The sequence below is a fragment of the Carlito syrichta genome, unplaced genomic scaffold, assembly GCF_000164805.1.
Source record: "Carlito syrichta isolate Samal-C Ts95f unplaced genomic scaffold, Tarsius_syrichta-2.0.1 Scaffold137413, whole genome shotgun sequence".
In the NCBI taxonomy this organism is placed as follows: Eukaryota; Metazoa; Chordata; class Mammalia; order Primates; family Tarsiidae; genus Carlito; species Carlito syrichta.
The window spans coordinates 503288-525370 of NW_007081509.1; the positions used below are offsets into that span (position 1 = coordinate 503288).

A 22083-nucleotide genomic window follows, 5' to 3' on the forward strand; every position below is an offset into this window, starting at 1 on the left:
TAACAATTGCAGGGGTGCAGAGAGAGGAGAAAGGAAGGGAGAGACAGAAGACACAGAGAGAGCTGTATCTGTCTCTGTGTATGCAGAAAAAGTGTCAAAACAGACTGTCAGGAACTCTCCAGACTAGGAGGCAAGTGTGGAGGGGAGAAGCCCTGGTTTATTCTATATCAATACAAATGGTATATTTCTTTTATGGTGAAAATGTATTATTCTTGTTAGTGGTGTTATTTATCAACATGCAAAAATAAATACTGCATCATATAGTCTTCTCTTAGGTGCAGCTTGATGAAAGTTAAGCATTGACTTAGCACAATAAGTAACTGTATATACTGTATGAAAAAGATTCAAAAGGGAAAAAATGCTCCATTAGCTGGTAGAGCAATAGCTGGATATAAAACCCCCGGGGTTGAAGTCTTGTGTTCAGGAGAAAGACCCAAATTTAATGCTAGTTAAACCTTCATTTAACAGAAAGGATAAATGAAAATGGTGGTTACCATGGTAACAAAAGGAGCCTGAGGGTGCCAGAGTACTCCACACCGATACACTTGTTGAATCAATTTATCTTGATAATTCACTGTAGGGACTCTTGCTGGACAGCACATTACCATCTCTCAGAAAGACTGGGCCACACTCAACCAAAGCACTCCATAAATTATACTAAGGAATAAACTAACAGAAAATATTAAATCCACACAAGACAGTGCTCATTCTGCTGACCTCCGATGTGCAAACTCATCTACTGTCACTTCACATACTGTCAAGAATGAGTATTGGACACCTGGGGTGAGTTGGCTCCTGTTTGGTCTCCTTGGCTTCCTAGATGCTCAGTCTCCGAGGCACCCATTCTTGGCCTGCAGAGGCTTGTCTGTGGTGGTTTAGGCCTTCACCTTTTCCTTCCATTGCTTTTCCAAAAGGCCAGAAAAAGCGACCAACCCCTCACTCATCTTTCTTTACCCAGCTGGTCCCCCCAAGAGCATCCTTATCCACTCAGATATCCAACCCTCGGTCTTTTTCTAAAATCAGTCGTATTTTTCTAAAATCAGCCTGTATATCTTATTTCCATAGTCACCTTAAGAAGCCAGCATAAGAAACGAAAGCCTTGACTCTGCTACTTAGTAAACTGTGCCATCTTAAGTAATTTAACTTATCTGGGAGCATGAGAATAGATCATTAAATCTTTTTTTAAGCAGTGAAACTCTTCTTTCTAAGTGTAATATTAAATAGAAGCCCAATTTGAAAATGAAAACAGGTTGTTGCAGATTATGTGAGGGTTAGAAATGTGATCCCAAATGCTCAAACTCCCCTTTCAGCCACAGACTTCCTGGAATTCCTGCAACCCCAGCTTTAATTCCAGTGCAATGTTCCATGATCATATCAATTAATTTGACAGTAAGATAAACAAATGGAGATTTTTTTTTTTTTACACAAGGACGTTCAAGCACAAAATAACCCTGATGTCTATAAAATGAAGATGTTTTGGCTCTTGATGAAAGACATAAAAGATAAGAGAAAGTTGTCATTTCTAAAGATAGGAACCTAGATTCAAATTCATACAAAGCATGAGTAAGTTGTCATTTTCATAGACCACAACCTAGATTCATACTTACAGTAACAGCCCTAAGTGACAGCTATCGATTGATTTGAAGGTTGGTTCTCTGATAGCTTAAAGTAGTGTTTTTTAGGATGGAGTTTGTGATATGGACTAGGAAACCCAACTTGCAGTGGCTTGACTAAATATATATAAATATATATATATATATTTTTTTTTTTTTTTTTTTTGCATAAAACCAGCTGTCTGCTAAAATTGGTTGGTGAAGTTAGAAAATCTAGCTCTGAAACAGCAAGTTCACAATTCATCAGAACCCCGGCATTCACTGCTTCGTATGTCTTGGGATGAGCTGTTGTCTTAATGGTTTCAAGGTGGCTCTTGCTTGTAAGACAAGAGCTCGTGTGTGCAGCTGCCCAAAGACTGCCATCGCCTCAAAACTGAGTTTCCATGTGTGAGGAAGCAATCATCAGGCAGGTGTGCCACACACCTCCTGTTTGACGTGCAGATGGCCCCTATAAGGGCCCCTGGGCTTTCTTCTCTAGGTTAAACGTAAAGGACCTTCAGCTTCCCAAACTTCTCCAGTGAGGTCCAGCCAACATGAACCCAGCAGAGCCTTGGAGGGAGGGAGGAAACTATGCTTCTCTTTCCCCTGCTGCTTTTTCAAGAGTCACTGAGCTGATTTGTCTCTCCACTGAAGATCGTTCCTCTTCACTGCTCTCTACCCTATTGCTTTGGGTCTAGAAGTGGGAGGAGCCCCCGGGCATCACAATCGCCCAGTGTTTCCCCATAGCCTATCCATATTATTAAATCCTTCCCTAATTATTCTAGCAACAAAGGACAGAGCAGGCACGTAGCCATCTCTGGTGTGGTGCCGCTTATTGACAGACCAACATTCACTCACATTCCTCATCAATACTTCACAGAATTTTTACCAAGTCACCCACCTAATGCTTTCAGCTCCAGTTCCAGGATTTCAGATGATGGGAAGTGCTCCCCACAAAGACCAGGTGTGGTTCTTCCAACCCACAAACCTATAAGCTTAAAAGACACATTTAACTTCCAGGAAATACATCCCAAGTGTGTTGGTGGAGTAGGAATGGGAAGAACAACACACAACACGTCTCCGAATCCCAAAGAGGAAAATGATGTATGTTGAAGACCCTGGCCCATGGCATGGATCGGACCCTGCTTGAGAAGAAAAGTGAAGTCTCTCTACCCGAATGTGAGAAAAAACTAAGCCCACAGTCCAAGGAGACCCTGTGAGTGTGAAGGAATGTCCCGCAGAATAGCCAGGCTGCCCTGGCCTTGATGAACCACCGAGCAGCTCCAGATGCCAACAACCCCCTGCTTACATGTGTATATGCTGTGCACACCTGTATTGGACATGTCTATTTCAAGCCACCATTGAGTTTCCTGCTACTTGTTACAGACATCATTCAATTTCAGATGTTAAGTTGGCTGTGGCCTGAGCATGATAGACTTATTTGTGGTTTGAAGAGAATATATGTTATCAACATTAAAAATAAAAATACAGAAGCCCAGATTATTTCTCCATTTGCAGAAATGGGAAGAGAAAAGAGGAAAAAGGAATAAAAGAGGTGCTTACAGAGTAGAAGGTCAGGTAACCTGACGTATGATGAATGTAAGCGTAAGGTGCTTGTATCGTGGAATTGCCAATATGACAATGCACAAGCAAAGAAATGGAGAAATAATCACAGTTGGCACTGGTGGGACAGAGGAAAGAGAGAGGGTGAGTGATGCGAGGAGCTAAATCTTTTTTATATCCAGAAACTAGTAGATACTCTATAACAATCTAACCTATTTAATATAGTCTGAATTAGCACTTCTAACCTTTAATATGCACATGAATCGCTTAGGGATCTTATTAAAAGTCAGTTTCCAGCCAGGCACAGCGGTGCACGTCTGTAATTCCAGCACTTTGGGAGCCTGAGGCAGGAGGATTACTTGAGGCCAGGAGTCTGAGACCAGCCTGAGCAACATAGCAAGACCTCGCCTCTACCAAAATACAAGACAAAAAATTAGCCGGGTGTGGCAGGGCATGGCTGTAGTACCAGCACTCAGGAGTCTGATGTGGGAGGATCACCTGAACCCAGGAGGTTGCCGCTGTGGTAAGCCATGGCCATGCAACTGCACTTCAGCGACAGAGTGAGACTCTGACTCAAAAAAAGCCGGTTTCTATTCACTAAGTATGTTTGGAGTGGGGTGGGAGATGGAGAAGCGTCCATGGGGTGTCAAGCTGACCTTGAACCAAACTCTGCAGAGCAAGGTCCCAAAGGACATAGCCAATACCAGGGTAGACACTGAAAGTGTAGGGACAGTCTCAAAAAAACATCCTCTAAGTGAGAGAAATCAGGGTATATATTTGCATGTGTGCATGTCTATGTGGGTGGGTATATGTGTATATGTGTTTGTGTGTGTTTGCATGTGTGTGGTGTGCTTGTGTGTGGTGCATTTGTGGTGTGTGGTGCATGTGTGTGTGTTGTGCATGTGTGTTTATGTGTATGTGTGCGGTGTGTTTGTGTGTGTATGGTGCAAGCGTGTGTGGTACGTATGTAGTGTGCTTGTGCATGGTGTGTGTGGGTGATTGTGTATGTATGGTGCATGTGTGGTGTGTGTGCATGTGTGTGTATGTGTGGTGTGTATGTGGTGTGTGTGCATGTGTGTGGTGTGTTTGTGTGTGGTGTGCTTTTGTGTATGTGGTGCATGTGTGTAGTGCCGATGAGGGTGGTGTGGTGTGTGCATGTGTATGTGGTGTGTGTGGTGTGCGTGTGTGTATGTGTGTGTAGTGTGTATGTGTGTGTAGTGTGTATGTGTGTGTATATGTGTGTGGTGCATATGTATCTATGTGTGGTGTGTGTGGTGTGTGTGTTTGTATGGTGTGCTTGTGTGTTTGTGTGTGTAGCATGTTTATATGTGTGTTTGTGTGTGGTGCATGTGTATGCATGGTGCATGTGTGTGGTATGTGTGAATGTGTGCCGTGTTTGTGCACGTGTGGTGCACGTGTGTGGTGTGTGTGGTGTGTTTGTGTCTATGGTGTGTTTGTGTGGTTTGTGTGTGCGTGTTTGTGTGGTGTTTGTGTGTGAGTGGTGCATGTGTGTATGATGTGTGTGATGAGTGCATTTGTGTGTGTGTGTGGTGTTTTGGTGTTGTGTGCGTGTGGGTGTGTATGGTGTATTTGTGTGTGTGGTGTGTGTGTGTGTGTGTGGTGCATGTGCGTGGTATGTGTGTGTGGTGTGTGTGTATGTGTGTTGTGTGCTTGTGTGTGTGTTGTGTGTGGGTGTGTTTGTGTGTGTGGTGTGTATGTGTGTGGTTCGTGTGTGGTTCGTGTGTGTGTGGTGTACATGTGTGGTGTGTCTATGGGTGTGTTTGTGTGTGGGGGTACATGTGTGTGTAGCGTGTTGGTTTAGATTTTTTTGAGACTCTATTTGATCTGACCAATATACTTCAACATTTTTTGAAAAGAACCTGTCTATACGGAGAGAATGAATACTTATATGTGAAAATGATCTCCCATCCTCAAAGCAGATGTTTTAGAAAGTAATGATGATGATGAGAACAATAATGTATCTTTCTCTAAAAACAAAAGTGAATGACTGGCTCAATTTTTTGGACACTTTTACATATTTTCCCAAAACTCTAGCTCAAGTTTCACTAACGTCTGCTTAGCACTAATGAGTCCTGAAAATGCTGAATCCTAGAGCAGTAAACATATCTTTATCCTAATGATAAACCATTAAAACTTACATATCAATGCTAAAGTAACTATTGTAAAATAAAATAAAAATGTAAATAAATAATCAAAATAATTCAAGATATCCACAAGTTGTTTTGAAACTCCCCTTCTACATAGTGACACAAAGAAATTTTGGTTTACCAGAAATAAAATGAATATTGATTTTCCTTATAAAGTGCTTATTTGGTTTAAATATAAATTAACCACAAGTTCTTAAAACAAATATCCTTAACATGCTTAAGATGCAATTCAGCTTAAATTTTATCTACATTTCTCAAGGATGCACATATGTAATTACAAGCATATCCTCAAGGTCCATTCTTCAAAAATTACTTTGTAAAAAAATTGAGCTAGTCGTTCAGATGGAAATTCTACAGATGTCAAACATTTGGAAGTATCTGGATGATTGATCCCATTTTCATTTTATGCCTGTATGTTTTTCCCTTTTGTAGAGTAGACATTGACATCGTTTATAACAGTTTCTCAAAACTGACTGCATTTCAAAAGATGGAGGACATTATAATTACCAAGCCTCTACCGATGAGATTTATTCTTTCACAAATCTACTAATTATACAGATTCAAATAAAAGTAAACAATGTAACGAGCTCTTTCTCTTCTTGTACATACAAATGTTACAAGAAAAAAGTTGGGCCAATTAAAGCTGTGAATTTGAGTTGATATAAATTTGTTTCCACTCTTTTCTGTGACTCTGTGACTTCCACCTGCTAACAATAAAACTGGAACTTCTTTATATTGTGGTATGTACATGTAATTCAGCATTAGAAATATTCATTAAGGTTTGAGTAAGAACAAATCATAGGTAGTAAGAAGAGTTGTCAACCATTTTAAACAGCTATTGATTAATTTTATTAAACCCAGTTCCTTGATAACTGTTTATTGCTGACGCTTACTCAAAATGCCTTTAAAATTACACCAATCAATTCCAAAAGCTGTTTCAGTCTACATCCAAGCTGGGAACAGTGGCTCACGCCTATAATCCCAGCACTTTGGCTGAAGCGAGAGGATTGCCTGAGCCCGGGGATTTGAGACCAGTCTGGGCAACTTGGCAAGGCCTCATCTCTACAATAAATCAAAAAATAAATCGGGCACAGTGGCACGCGTCTGTAGTTCCAGCTACTCGGAAGGCTGAGGTGGAAGGATAGCGTTAAGCCAGCAAGCGGGTCAAGGCTGCGGTGGCTGTGAGGTGCCACTACAATCCAGCCTGGGCTACAGAGTGAGACTCCAACTCAAAAAAAGTCTGGTTACATCCTTATTAACATCATGGTTGTTGCTAACACTGAGTAAGGGCCCAATCTAAAAAAAGTCAGTTATCAAAGATTCTGAATAGTGCATGCTGCATTTACTTTCTGCTATATATGTATAGTTATTTTATAATGTAAGTGCATTATAGAATCAATTATAAAATGTGTAAGACAAATAAAATAAATTTTAATCTTAGTAAAGTTACAGAAATGTAAAGATATAGGTTTTAAAATAAAGTATTCCTTTTAAAGTTGAAATCTCTTAAATTTAAATGTTCCCACTCTGGAGAAAGCAATAATCATCCATTGCCATTTGCCAAAACCCTACTTATGCAAGACATTGTTCAAACTTTTAATGTAACAGTATTAGAATTGATCATTATTAATTCCTTTCCAATGTGTGCTTTTAAAATATGAAGTAATAATCATACATAAAATAAAAACAATATACAGGCATACCTCATAGACATTACAGGTTTAAATCCAGGCCACCACAACAAAGCTAATGTCTCAATAAAGTCAGCCACATGAATTTTTTGTGTCCCGGTGTCTATAAAAGTTATATTTATGCTATAATGTAGTCTGTTAAAGTGTGCAGTGGTATTATGTAAAAAAAGTACGCACCTTAATTTAAAAACTTTTTGCTAAAAAATCCTAACATTCCTTCACAGAGTCATAATCTTTTTGCTGGCGGAAAGTTATGGCTGCTGAGTGATCAGGGTGATAGTGGCTGAAAGTTGAAATTTGGGATGGTTGTAGCAATTTTTGAATATAAGACAACAAAGAAGTTTGCTGCATTGATTGACTCTTTTGCAAAAAAATTTCTTTGTAGCAATGCTGTTTGATAGCATTTTGACCACAGTGGAACTTATTTCAAAATTAACCAGTCCTCTCAATACACTGCCACTGCTTTAACATCTAAATTTATGGAATCATCTAAATTATTGGCTGTTATTTCAACAACGTTCACAGCATCTTCACCAGGAGCAGAGTCTGTACTAAAAAACCACTTTCTTTGATCATCTTTAAGAAGCTGCCAGTGTTCCCTCAACTGCCTCCTTTTTGCAGAGAATGACACCCACTGGAACTGATTTAAGGACGCTGCCTCCACGATTTGTGCTGAAAATCCAAGGTATCACTGCACATTGGAGACTGGGATGTTAAGAGTCCTTCTTGAACTCTGAGCTGAAGCCTTTACAAATAGGGAATTTGGCAGGGAAGACGCCTGGGTTTTAAATTCAGAATGTTATTTATATACTGTTAAAATTTGAGGTACTGTAGTTAATATAAAAGTTGAATATTTAGATATATTTCAGAACTAGGAGCTTCTTTGTGACCATTAACATAGCAGATTAAATAATAAATACAATGAAAATGATTGTCAGTAAATTATCATGTTGAATTTTTTGTTTATTTTGTAATGTTTCTGTATTTATCTGCACTTCGTGTATGTGTGTATATATATATACACACACACACACATATATGTCACCATGTAAATAACCTCATGTTATTCCTAATCTAAATTGCCACAATATCATTAATGTATGTTTACACTGTGTCTTAAATTACTTTAAAAATAAACTTCATTAGTACGTTAAAAAAAAAAAGAAGCAACTTCTCATCTGTTAAAAATTTTTTCATGAGATTACAGCAATTTAGTTATATCTTCAGGCTCCGATTCTAATTCTAGTTATCTTCTTATTTCAATTACATCTGAAGTTACTTCCTCCATGGAAGTCTTGAGCTCCTCAAAGTAATTCAGGAAGGTTGGAATCAATTTCTTTTCTGTTAATGTTGATATTTTGCCCTTCTCCCATGAATCATGTTCTTAATGGCATCTAAAATGGTGAATCCTTTCCAGAAAGTTTTCAATTTACTTTGTCCAGATCCACCAGAGGAATCACTATCTATGGCAGATGTAACCTTTTTAAATGTATTTCTTAAATGATAAGACTCACAGGTCAAAATTACTCCTTGATCTATGGGCCACAAAATGTGCAGTACTATTTGGAAAGGAATCTTTTCTTCTGAGCAGTCAGACTCAACAGTGGCCTTAAAAGTAGTCTAGTAAATCATGCTGTAAACAGATGTGCTATCATCAAGGCTTTGCTGTTCCCTTTCTAGAGCACAAGCAGATCAGATGTAGCGTAATTCTTATGGGCCCTACAATGTTCAGAATGGTCAGTAAGAATGGGCTTCAACTTAAAGTCACTAGCTGCATTAGTCGCTAACAAGAGAGTCAGCCTGTCCTTTAGAGCTTTGAAGTCAGGCATGGACTTCTCCTCTTGAGTTATAAAAGTCCTAGAAGGCATCTTCTTCCATTAGAAAGCTGTTTTATCTACACTATCAATCTGTCGTTTAGTGTAACCACCTTCATCAATGATTTCAGCTAGAACTTCTGGAGAACGTGGCTATAGCTTCTCCACCAGCTTTGCAGCTTCACTTTGTACGTTTATGTTACGGATACAGTTTCTTTTCTTAAGTCTTGTAAACAGCTTTTCTGCTAGCTTTCAACTTTTCTCCAGAAACTTTCTCACCTCTCTTAGACTTCATGAAATTGAAGAGAGTTAGGGTCTTTCTCTGGTTTGGGTTTCAGCTTAAGGAAATGTTGTGGCTGGTTTAATCTTCTACTCAAATCACTCAAACTTTCTTCTTATCAGCAATAAGACTGTTCTGCTTTCTCATTATTCATGTGTTTGCTGGAAAAGCACTTTAAAAAATTTTGAGTAGCACTCAAAAATTTTTCCTTTGAGTTGGGTATGGTGGCTCACACCTATAATCTCAGTACTTTGGGAGGCTGAGGCAGGAGGATCTTGTGAGCTCAGGAGTTGAGACCAGCCTGGACAACATAGGGAGACCCTGTCTCTAAAAAAAATTTAAAAATAATGATTTTTAAAAAAGTTTTTCCTTTGCATTTACAACTTAGCTAACTGTTTGGTGTAAGAGGGCCTAGCTTTTGGCTTATCTTGGGTTTTAACATGCTTTCCTCACTAAGCTTAATTGTCTAACTTTTGACTTAAAGTGAGAGATATGAGATTCTTCCTTTCACTCAAAAACTCAGAGGTCATTGTAGCATTATTAATTGGACTAATTTCAATATTTTTGCCTCAGTGAATAGGGAAGCCCAAGGACAGGGAGATAAAGGGGGGAATGACTAGTCGGTAGAGCAGTGTAAATGACAATTGTCAATTAAGTTCACATCTTATATGGTTGCAGCCCTTGGCACCCCAAAACAATTACAATTGTGTGCAGGGTGGCTGCAGTCAGTAACTGACTGTATAATTCCATACAGCTAGAAGAGATGATTTTGAATGTTTTCAACACAAAGAAGTGATAAATGTTTGAGATGATGGAAATGTCTGATTTGATCATTATACATATATCAAAATATCACTCTGTATTCCATAAATACATACAATATTACTTGTCAATTAAGAAAATTCATAGTGGTGACTCATGCCTGTAATCCCAGTACTTTGGGAGGCTGAGATGGGAGGACTGCTTTAGCCCAGGAGTTCAAGATCAGCCTAGGCAACATAGCAAGACCTTGTCTCTACAGAAAATCCAAAATTTAGTTGGGTGTGGAGGCACGAGCCTGTAGTCCCAGCTACTCAGGAGGCTGAGAAAGGAGGATCACCTGAGTCCAGGAGATCCAGGCTGTGGTGAGCTGTGATCATGCCACTACATTCAAGCCTGAGCAACAGAGTAAGACTATTACTAAACAAAAGAAAAAAGTTCATTGAGGCAATAAGTAGAATGGCATTGCCAGAGGATTAGGGAAGGGAGAAATGATGAATTAGTATTTAATTGGTCCTGAGTTTCTGTTTAGGGTGATGAAAACGTTCTGAAATTGGATGGTGGTGATGGTTATACAACACTGTGAATTTACTTCATGTCAGAGTTGTACATTTAGTTAAATAGTTAAGATGGTAAATTTTATGATATGTATATAACATATACAACTAAAGATAATTTAATTATATACAATTATATTTGATATAATTATATTAAATTTAATTAATATGTAATATAGTTAATTGTTACCACAATTTAAGATAAAAGAGGACATGCATTCGTTTTGAGGAGGGAGAATGTCTTTTCCTTCACTCTGAAGCTAACACACCTTGCTGCTTTCTCTAGAATTTTGTGCTGGATTACAGCACATAAGGACAAAGATAAAATCCCAGAGACATGCTCAAGCATGTCTTACTGTTCTGAGGACAAATTAAAGAAAATATTTTATAGAATGAAAAGTAAACTTAAAGAACTCATTGCCAGAAGAAGAGGCAGAGACATTAAAAGGTCCAGGAATATCTGTGAGGAATTATTCATGCACATATTAACAACAACCTGAGAGATGACAGAGCAAATTCAGATTATTTGGAGCTGCCTTGAGGTTCCTATCAAAGCGAACAAGCAGTACGTCTTGCTGCAACTGCCACCCAGGGACTTTCTGACAACAAGAATGCTGAGCTCTGTATACCCTGTATATCCTCCCCATCGCACGAAGCCCTGAGTCTTGCACACGTCCAAGCCTACACTGTGCCAGGCACCCGCCCGTGCATGGTGAGGAGAGCACACCTGGTCTTCAGCATGGGGTCACCTCTGAGAGGTACTCCTGTCCTCAGGTACAGCCGCAAAAAAGGTCTGGCTGAACAACTGTCATCCTCAGTCCCCAGGCAAAGTAGAGTAAGGTATTCTGCTTGTATTAAAAGCTTCTTTTGTATTCTATTGGTGTTTATAAATTGTCTATTTCTTTTTCCATGTAGTCTACAGTTACAACTTAAATAAGCCGAGTAATGGGAACTCAGCTCACTGCAGTATGTATGCTTACCCCACCCAGAACTATGCTCAGCATGTGGTGGGCATGTGACATCTGCTGAATGAATGCATGACTTCCATGCAGACTGTAAGTAGTTCTGAGCTCAAGTTAATGTTTTTTTCGACTGTACTTTTAAATGCTCTTATAAAAAGATACATCAATAGGAATGCTAATCTTAGGATGAAACAACTTTTAGAAAGATAGTCAAGACTTTCTTTACTCTCCAGCCTCATCTCCATGCCCCAGTGTTGAGATTTCTCCTTTTGCCACCTATATGACTGCAGAAGAACTCTTAGGTTTCAGCTGGAGGGCTAAACACGGACCTTTTTCCCCTCTGTCTTGGAAAATTCCTAAAGGGCCTGGGGATTCTCATCAGATTAGTTTTTTACTTATTCATTTTATTTTTTTATTGGCCCAATATAATGTGGCTCATTTCCCAACCTGACTCTGGCATAACATCACACAGATACAGGAGGAAATAAAAAATGGTTTATGACTCCACAGAGCCATCTCTTGGGGAAATTTGCATCTGTGTAGACTCTCCCTCCCAGGGATCCACAAAGGAGCCAGATATTGGCTGTCTTGTGTCAGGGCTGCCACCTATGAGGCTTCATCTACATATCAAGAAATCTGACTTCCTCATAATTCCTCAAGCTGTCCCAATGTAACATTTCTTTTACTGATTTCAACATTTCTTAGAGCAAATCTGAGTCCACCTCTGACCTGCAATCCCCCACTCCCTGCTGTTTGCAGATGACCTGCCTTCTTGAGGCAAACCAACGTAAATCTCCCATGTATTAATTATGGATTCTGTAGCCTCTGCCTTCCTAAGATGTATACAACTAAACTGCAATTCAATCACCTCAGGCACACGTTCTCAGGACCTCTTGAGACAGTACCTAGAGCCTAAGTAATTCACATTTGGCTCAGTATAAGACCTCTTATGTATTTTATGGAGTTTTGCATCTTTCATTAACAAGTTCAAACATCAGCTCTTCAGAGAGGACTTCTCCAATCATCCTATCAAATGAAGGTCCCCTGCACCCGCATCATCTCATTTTTATCTCAGCATTTTTTTTGTTCCTCGTTTTTCCTTCTTTCCTCCTTGCACTTTTTATAACTTCCTATTATTTTACTTAGTTATTTCCTTGCTGTTGCTTACCTTCTGGAACAAGACATTCATGAAGGTGTGGACTGTTATGTGTGCAGCAGCTGTAGCCCTTGACACACTGAACACTGGGCAGCTCTGCTAAGTGATGACATTGGCTGAACAAAGGAGAGAGGGAGGGAGGGAAGAAAGGTGGGAGGAATGGAAAGCCCCTTGCTGATGGGCCTGTACTAGCCCAGGCCCTTTCAGTTCATGTTCCATGTCTGCCTCCATAAAGCATAAATCTGGTCATGTCAAGCTCCACCCCCAACTCAAAACTCATTATCATTTATCCCATACCGTAAGATAAAGTTCATAGAACTTAGGGTGGCATTTGGAACAACCACTTCTCTGCTCCAGAAGGGCACGCCTCACCTCTTCCAAACACACTGTGATCTGTCATCCTTCGCATATGCTCTTCCCCTTCTCTTTATCCATAAGCCAGTCCTAAGGAAGCAGCCTCTCTGAAGCCACCGCTCCTAGCCCCACACATCACACACCAGACAGAGTCCACAAATGCGCAAACACATGTGACATGCCTGTCACCAAACAATGCGAGTTTCTGGCGGGCAGAAATGTTTATCTCCTGAGCGCCTGAGGACTTAAACAGGTGGTCCTGGGATATGTAAATTCTCCCTTCCTTAGTGGAGGTGTAGAACTGTTTCTGTTTGGTGCACTTTTAAACTCTGAGTTCTCCCAGGACCAAAAAGAAGCCTGTATTTGACTGATGCTGAGTAACTGCTACTGTCTGAATGTTGGTGTCTCCCCAAAACGCGTATGTTGAAGTGTAAGCCCCAGTGTGATGGTCTTAGGGGGTAGTGCCTTTGGGAGATGACAAGGGCATGAGGGTGGAAACCTCATGGTTATATTGCCCATATAAAGGTACTGTAGAAAGCTTCCTCAGCCCTCCTACCATGTGAGGGCACAGCAAGCAGGTACTGTCTATGAGGAAGCTGGTCTTCACCAGATGCCAAGTCTGCCAGCACCTAGATCTTGTACTTCTAGCCTCCAGAACTGTGAGGAATGTTTCTGTTGTTGATAGGCCACCCAGTGTATAGCATTTTGCTATAGCCGCCCTCATAGACTAAGACAGTATCCCGAACACTTTTTGTACAATGAACTCCATTATAACCATGGCAAAAACATCATAGAAAGCAATGTGGCCATGTCCAAATGTCTCCATGATTACAAGGAAGGGTCAAATAAGTAAAAAGTAGACTGCTCTTATGAATTCATATTCCTAGAATACCCTAACAGCACACACATGGTACCTTGGATGGCAGCAATGTATCCGCTGTTCTGAATCCCCCTCTACTGGTCTGAGTTCGCACTCACCGGTCTGGGTGCTGGCCAGTCACACAGAGACATACTAATTTGGAATATTCAGTCCACTTTCTAACTACAGATTTTCTATGCAGCTGTGAAAAAAATCACAAAATTCTGATGTCCCAGACATTTGCTAGAATTCGGATGATGTGCTCTTTCATGTCATATTGCAAAAAATTAAATATAGAAAAATAGAGACCATTATGACAGCAGACACTTTAAGGACTTATTAATAATTGGCAATTACTGATTAGTTCCTTCTAAATTTGTATAAACAGTACTAAAAACTAACATACTTTATCTCATTTAATGTTCACAAAACCTCTGAGGTATTATGTACTCTCATCACTTCCCTTTTAGACACAAAAAACTGGGTTCAAAGAGACAGTCTTACCCAAGTCACGCAGATGGGGCCAGAATCAGAACTCCAGCCCTTGTCTACAGCTTTGAAGTCCATGTCCCTTCACTCTACTCTGCTTCATTCTGGAAAAAAAGTGTTTAGGGAGTTGCCCTCTATCTGCTCCTCCCCAAGTCCCTTTCCTAAGCCCAGCCTTCCCAGAAGATTTGCTGATGTTCAGAGGTTCCCCTTCCCTCCCTGGTAGTTTGCAGATGCGTTTCTCTCTGTCTAGGAGGCACCACCACTCCCACCCCTGCCATGCCACCATGAGCAATTCCTACACAACACTCAGGGCATTTCAAATATCACTTTTCCTACAAAGATCCAAGATAGTTCTGAGATATCATCTTCTATAATTAACAATCTATTGATCATATATTTATTACATATTCATATGCCTTTTAAAGAGATGGTCCATGTTCAAATTCTCTTTGTAATTCTACAACACTAGTTTTCATAGAAAATAAAAAAAATTGATAAGTATTTGTTTAAATAATGACTTGTAAGGATCTTTTCATTTATTTTTTCCAAAAGATTTACTCTGTGCATATTATGTCTCCTACACTAAACTAAGAATTGGTGATACAATAATGAACAAGAAGCATCCCTGGCTGGAAGAATATAATAGTCACAGAGAAGATGCAGATAAGTAGCCTAGGATGTGCCAGAAAATGAAATAGAACAAATGGGGTTGACACCATGATGGAGAGAAGTACAGGAGGCAAGAAGTACCCAGCCTTGAGAAGGTCAGGAAAAATTTCCCAGGAGGTCCAGTGTCCAAGGTGAGAACAGGGATGAGTTGGTCAGTGAAGCAAGCAGTAGAATGAAGGAAAGTAAAGTGTCCTGGACAAAAAGAGCAGCTTGAGTAAAAGTCCTGGAAGCAAGAATTTATGAACAACTCACAATGACTGGAGTAAGCCTCTAGCTGGAATTGACCAAGGCTGCAGCACCTCCCTTCTGTCCTGAGTTACTGGGCCCTACGACTCTGTGCAGCAGAGAAGGAACACTGGGGAAAGCAGCCACAGTCTCTCCTACAGGAAGATTATCTGCTGGTACACACTCCTCTCTGCCTATTGCCCACAAGTTAGGCCAGGGCCCCAGACTCTTGGCCAGGACTTGGGAATAGTTTCTTTCTGAATTGCTTAAGATTAAAAAAATCATAACAAACATTAATTTTCTTTTTTCTTTTTAAAGAAAGTGTATGTGGTGGCCAGTGGTCCTGTGTGGCATCAGCATTCACTACCCAGGACCTGTTGCACTCCTCAAGGAAAGAGGGACCGCAGTGCAACCCCCATTATGGAAGTCACACGTGTGAAGCCAAGTGTCACCATGCAGACCCGAGAGAGTCCAAGCATTAGTTTTCTGTAGAAAGCATATTCCTCTCCTTCACATTGGCTTTACATCTACCCATTGTGAAACAGTCATAGAACTAACCTAAGTGCCCATCAACGATTGACTGCATAAAGAAAATGTGGTGTAGTCACAGCTCATAGTACTATGCAGCCACAAAATAATAATGAAATCATGTCCTTTGCAGCAACATGGATGGAGCAGGAGAACATCATCCTGAGTGAAGTAACTCAGAAACAGAATATCAAACACTGCATGTTCTCACTTCTATGTGGGAGCTAAATGACCACAAAGATGGAAATAATAGCGCTGGGAACATTAAAATGGGGAGGTGGGAGGAGGTGAAGTTTCGGAAGTTACCTATGGGGTACAGTGTTCACTATCTAGGGAATGGGTCACCTGAAGCCCAATCCCCACCAATATGTAATCTGTTCATGTGACAAACATTGCTTGTGCTCCTTGAATTGAAAATACAAAAAATAAAAAATAAATGTGAAAGAGCAACTGACTATGTCCCGATCCATGGGATAGGCCAGAAGGGATGTGCGCACCTCCAGGACAGGCCCTGACCCTTCCCACTCAGGCTCAGCCACTCCCTCGTCACTCCTGCTCAGGCCACACGTAAAGGATCCAGTGGAAGTTTACAGGTCCTGAGAAGGGCAAATTTGGAATGGCTGTGTGCAACACCACTCCCACCAAGGCTTAGACTGTGACTGTAGAGAGATAAGACGTTATTACATGAAGTTCCTACAATGGATGGCTTCTTGGCCAGAATGGTTAGCTTATCCTAAAACAAAACAAAACAACAACAGAACACTTGCTTTAGTAAATGGCACCTTTGTGGTGCTTTGGATGCCTCTACAAGACCTCCAGATCACTGCATGTGTCTCTTCTGATAAGCATATTTGATCTCCTGCAGAAAATATATGGCATATCATGTTGTTCCACAGCATCTATGATTATATTTTGTTAAAACGTTCTCATGGATGAGTTTGACTTGTTCATATGGTCTTTATACCAAATAGGAGGGCTTTTTAAAACCATGTTGATTATGGATGTACAGGTCCAAATTTATTCTCACTGCTGCCAACAAAAGATGCTATATCAGTTCTTCCAAAGGACAAGTAAGTGTCAAGGTGTCTCAAGACCTTTTCTCTAGCTGGATTGAAATCCAATTTGAAAGAACAAAGTAAATTTCACACTTTCCTCAAGTTTTCCCCATGAAAAGTACTCTTTAATCTTGGCCATGGGATAAGAAAATTGAGGGAACAAAAAAACAAAAAGCAATCATGCTATCAAGTATCCCAACATTCTATGCAAAATTTTTGGCTCATATCTCTTCTGAAAAATGTATGCACTGTGGTTTTGCCCATGCAGAGGTGGTACCAAAGGATGAGAAGGGATTCTTCCTCTATAAGACAGACAGGATTAGGTAGAAAGATGTGCTTCAATGATCTAGACTAGACTGCGAGAGATCATGCACACATCATCACTCATAAGGAGTCACATTTATTCCATTTATACCAGGAAAACTGGTGTTGTTAGAAATCTTGTCTTCCTAAATGCTTTATACAGTTTTTAGTACATTACTAGCATACTAATAGCATACTGATAGTAAAAATAACAGAACTGGTTAAATATTAAGCAATGTTTTTAAAAAATATTTTATTTTAAAGCTGTGGGGTACAATTCAGGATTAAGTATATAAGTGTACATTGTACAGGTAAAGTTTGGGCCTCCCTTTGGTCCCCACTTTGCCTGGTTTGAGATCAGGTATGCTTACTGGTGTTGTGCCTCTCCCCCTCCCCCTGCACCCCAGCAGTATTCCACTACTGCCAATCCCTTTCTTACAGTATTATGGTAAATGTTCAGGGTCCGCTTATGAGTGAAAACATGTGGTACTCTGTTCTTTGTTTCTCTGATAGATCACTGAGTATTATAGACTCTAAATCCATCCAAGTTGCAGTGAAGTCCATATGTTTGTCCTTCTTTATGGCTGTGTAATATTCCATTATGTATATGTATCACACAATTTTATTTATACAGTCCAGATTCGGTGGGTAGCACATTTGGTTCCATGTTTTTAAGCAATATTTCTTTAAAGTGCATAATGCTATCTTTTATCAAAGGTGATTATTTTTCTCTTTAATATGAGCTTAGATTGTTAAATGATAAGCATAATAGTTGAATAAGTATAACACTTCATTTAAAAATATGTCATTAGGATAACACAAACAAATGGAAAAACACCCTGTGCTCATGAATTGGAAGAATCCATTCTACCCAAGGCAATCTACAGTTTCAATGTAATTCCTATCACATTGCCAACATCATTTCTCATAGACTTAGAAAAGACAGTACAGAAATTCATACGGAAGCAAAAAAGAGCCAGCTAAAGCAATCTTCAGCAAATGGAACAAAGCTGGAGGCATCACATTTCCAGACTTTAAAATTTATTCAAGGCTACAGTGACAAAACAGCATGGTACTGGTACAGGAACGGAACAGGACAGAGAATCTGGAAATAAATCATGGACCTTCAACCAACTCATCTTTGACAAAGTAGACAAAAACAAACAGTGAAGAAAGGAAACCATGTTTAGCAAAAGGTGCTGAGAAGACTGGCTAACCACATGTAGAAGATTGAAACTGGACCCCTACCTATCACCATATACAAAAATTAACTCAAAATGGATCAAGGACTTAAATGTGAAAACTCAAATTATAAGAATCTTAGAAGAAAACTTAGGGAACACCCTACTGGACATTGGAGTAGACAATGAGTTAATGACAAAGTCCTCAAAAGCAAATGCAACAAACGCTAAGATTGTCAGGTGGAATCTGATTAAACTGAAAGATTTTCACACAGCAAAAGAAACCAACAAGAGAGCAAAACTATGGAACGGGAAAAAATATTTCCAAGCTATGCATCTGACAAAGGCTTAACATCCAGGATCTATAAGGAACTCAAACAAACTGAAAGGAAAAACAAACAATCCCATTACAAAGTGGGCAAAGGACATGAACAGACACTTTTCAAAGGAAGATATTCAAGCAATCAACAAACATATAAAAAAATGTTCAGCCTCACTAATCATCAGAGAAATACAAATCAAAACTACAATGCCTTACCAACTAACACCGGTAAGGATGGTTATCATTAAAAGATCAAAAACAACAGGTATTGGCATGACTGAGGGGAAAAAGGAACGCTTCTATATCATTGATGGGAATGTAAGCGAATTCAACCTTTGTGGAAAGCAGTGTGATAATTTATCAGATAACTAAAAATTGAGCTTCCATACAATCCAACAATCCCTCTCCTGGGAATATACCCAGAAGAACATAAATAGCTCTACCAAAAAAGATACCTGCACACACATGTTCATTGAAGCACTTTTCACAATAGCAAAAATATGGAACCAACCCAGATGCCCACTGAAAGTGGACTGGATAAAGCAAATGTGGTACATATACACAATGGAATATTACTCATCCATAAAGAAGAGCAAACTCATGGCCTTTGCAGTGACATGAATACAGATCATCCTACTAAGTGAACTATCACAGAAATAAAGAACTGAATACCGCATGTTCTCACTTGTAAGCGAGTCCTGATCACTGGTCACATGAGTGACGGTGGGATCAGAAGATGCTGGACTGTTAGTCGAGGGAGGAAGGACAGATGGCGGGGGGTGGGTGGGAACGTGGCAACACACTGGGCACCAGGTCCACTACCAGGGGGAGAAAGGGCCTGCTAGAAGCCCAAACTTCACATGCATGCAACTTACTTATATAGTAAATCCTCACTTGTACCCCAAAACTCTAAAAATAAAAATAAACAAATAAAATAAAATATGTTGTAAACATATATCTGTTTTAGAAGTATTTAAAAGCAGTTAATATTCATCTAAAATTAAATATATACTTTTTGGAGAGAAGAGAAACACTGGAACTTTATACAATTGAACTTTATACAGTTTATAAATTGAGAAAATAACTTGCCCATTTTGTAACGCTGATATACAGTACTGTAAGAGTGGATTAAATACAATTTTTTGCTCTGCTCAGTATTCTTCCTATGATCCAACATGGTTTTCTCAAACAGAAAACCAAGTTAAATCAAATCTAAAAAATAAATCATTATTTTTTGTCAGCATTATTTTCATGAACACATGAATCTTAGAATATAGTTTGTTGCTAATTTTATCTCGTCTCTTTTGGCTTCTTGGACTCTTGACAGCAGAAAGTTGTTCACTTACTACAGGAAATAATCATTATTACATACAAATACATCACCTGTTCTTGCCTGAAACTAGATGGTGAAACTCACAGGGATGACTAAAAGTGAATTATCTTCAGCTTTTTGTAGAAAACACTGATTTTTTTTCAGACTTTTTGAGTAACAAAAATTATGTAGTTTTAGGTTTCAGAGACCATCTAGTCCAACCACCTCATTTTACACAAAAATAAATGGAGAGACTAAAAGACTTAGCACAATTTCACATGTTCACAGGAACATGTTCCCGCTCTGCTTTGCATTAACCAGCACAGCAATGAATTTAGCAGATCAGACTGTATTGATGATGAGCACAGCACAATTGACCCTTGAGCTACACGGGTTTGAACTGCGTGGGTACACTTACTGGAGGACTTTTTTCAAATGTGGGTAAAAAATACAGCATCTAAGGGATGAAAAAGCTGCGTAGAGGGAGGGCCGTTTTCATATTCATGGACTCCAAGGGCCATGCAGGAATCTACACCCGGATTTCCTATCAGGGTGTCCTGGAGGGAGCCCTTCAGGGGGCCACTAGTAAGCACATTTCTGGTGACTGGAAAACTCCAGGGAGCTCATCCTGACACTACCACCATTAATTGGAAGGTTCAGTAAAGATGAGCACACCAGTAGTACATTCTTTTAATCAAGTTTTTAAACGTCTGCGAAAATTGTCTATATAAAACTAGGAACACCTTTTTAATATAGAACTTTTTATTTTAGCATATTTTATTTTATTTTAGCATAGAACTTTGCAAAAATGAATGAATGAACACATGAATTGTCTGATCCTTATTTTTAGGATTGTAAGATCTCATGAATCCAAACACCATCCAAACACAGTTTTGCGGCTATCGTTTATGCATGCAAGTTTCTAGTGAGTTGGGCTGAAGTACTGGCTACACTTGGGTGGTAAAAAGGGGTCATTCAAGGAATCTGTTTGTCCCATTAAAAGCTACAAAAGAAAAAGGATAATATTAGTTACTAGCAATGCGTCCTTTGTATGTGTGCCTACGTCCTATTTGTATTTTTTTAGAACAAATGTAGTAGCTTTTTATTGAATGCTACTTTAAAAGAGTAAATTGAGGATAATATGTGACTAGGCCAATACCAAAAAAAAAATTTTCTTTTTGAAGATTCTTTCAAAAACTGTTTTATACCAAAATATTTTACAATAAAATATTCACATGCTTCTGTTGCATTGGAACCTGTGGCTGGGGCCGCCACAAGATGGGCAGGGAGGGGGGCCCAGGGATCCCGGACGCAATAGAAACGGTTTCATCACTAGGAGTCGCTACTGCCAGAGGAACTTAAATTTCTTATACATAGAAAAAGGAAGAAAGAAAAAATACCTCATTTTTACCTGCCTGAGATCTGTTCGCCTAAAATTTTACTTTTTCCTGGGTGGGTTTTAGAAGAAACTTTCACATTGCAGTCATATTGCCTTCAAAAACAAAACAAAACCACCTCACTGTGAAATCGAACCATTTGCTTTTAAAAAGAGCAGAAATAACCCATACCCAAAGGGGGAGGGTCTAGACGTTCACATTAGGACCCTGTTCTATTTACCACGCCCCCCCCCCCCCCCATTTTCTCTTTCTGAGGAAACAGACCCGGTGAAGGGAGAGACAGAGACAGAGGCAGTGACAGAGACTGGGAGAAAGAGAGCTGAAGGGTGCGCCGGGAGTCACCAGGAGCCAGGGGGTGTGGGAGTCTCCCCTGTCACTGAGGCATTGTCTGCGCCCACGTGCAGCCGGCAGCATCTCGCGCTGCGGCCATGGCGCCACCGCCCCTGTTCCTAGCGGAGGCTTTTATTTCTTCCCCACGCTCTTCCTTTTTGGCACTGCGCTAAGTACACCTTTCCCAATCAGATCGCCGACTTGGAGGATGTCCAGCTCTTGCCCAGAAAGCCCCGACAAAATGGGAAAGTACGCAACTGATTGATAACGCAACTTATAAAGAAAAACAAAATTAAAGGGGGCACTTTTTTTTTTAAGAGTTGACTTTTCTGTATGGTGATAGGTAGGGGAGGCACATTTTTAAACTCTCCCGAATGTGCTGGACTGCATCCGACGAGGCAAACTTTCCTGAAGACTAGCTTGGAGGCAAGTGACCTCCCGAGGGCGTCTCCGAGCACGGGAAACGACTGGCCAGCCCGCCCAGGGTCCAGCCAGCTCCAGAGCGGAGGTCGGCGAG

General features: G+C 39.9%; 1 protein-coding gene across 1 annotated transcript in view; it reads left to right on the forward strand.

Annotated features, from left to right (window-relative positions):
* Positions 1 to 3227: 3227 nt before the first annotated feature.
* Positions 3228 to 22083, forward strand: part of ALKAL2 (ALK and LTK ligand 2) — a 31005-nt gene continuing 12149 nt past the window's right edge. The window contains exons 1-2 of the mRNA XM_008049814.1: positions 3228 to 3299; positions 7636 to 7699. Of these exons, the coding sequence (XP_008048005.1) occupies positions 3228 to 3299; positions 7636 to 7699 (136 nt within the window). The remainder of the gene's footprint in view (positions 3300 to 7635; positions 7700 to 22083) is intronic.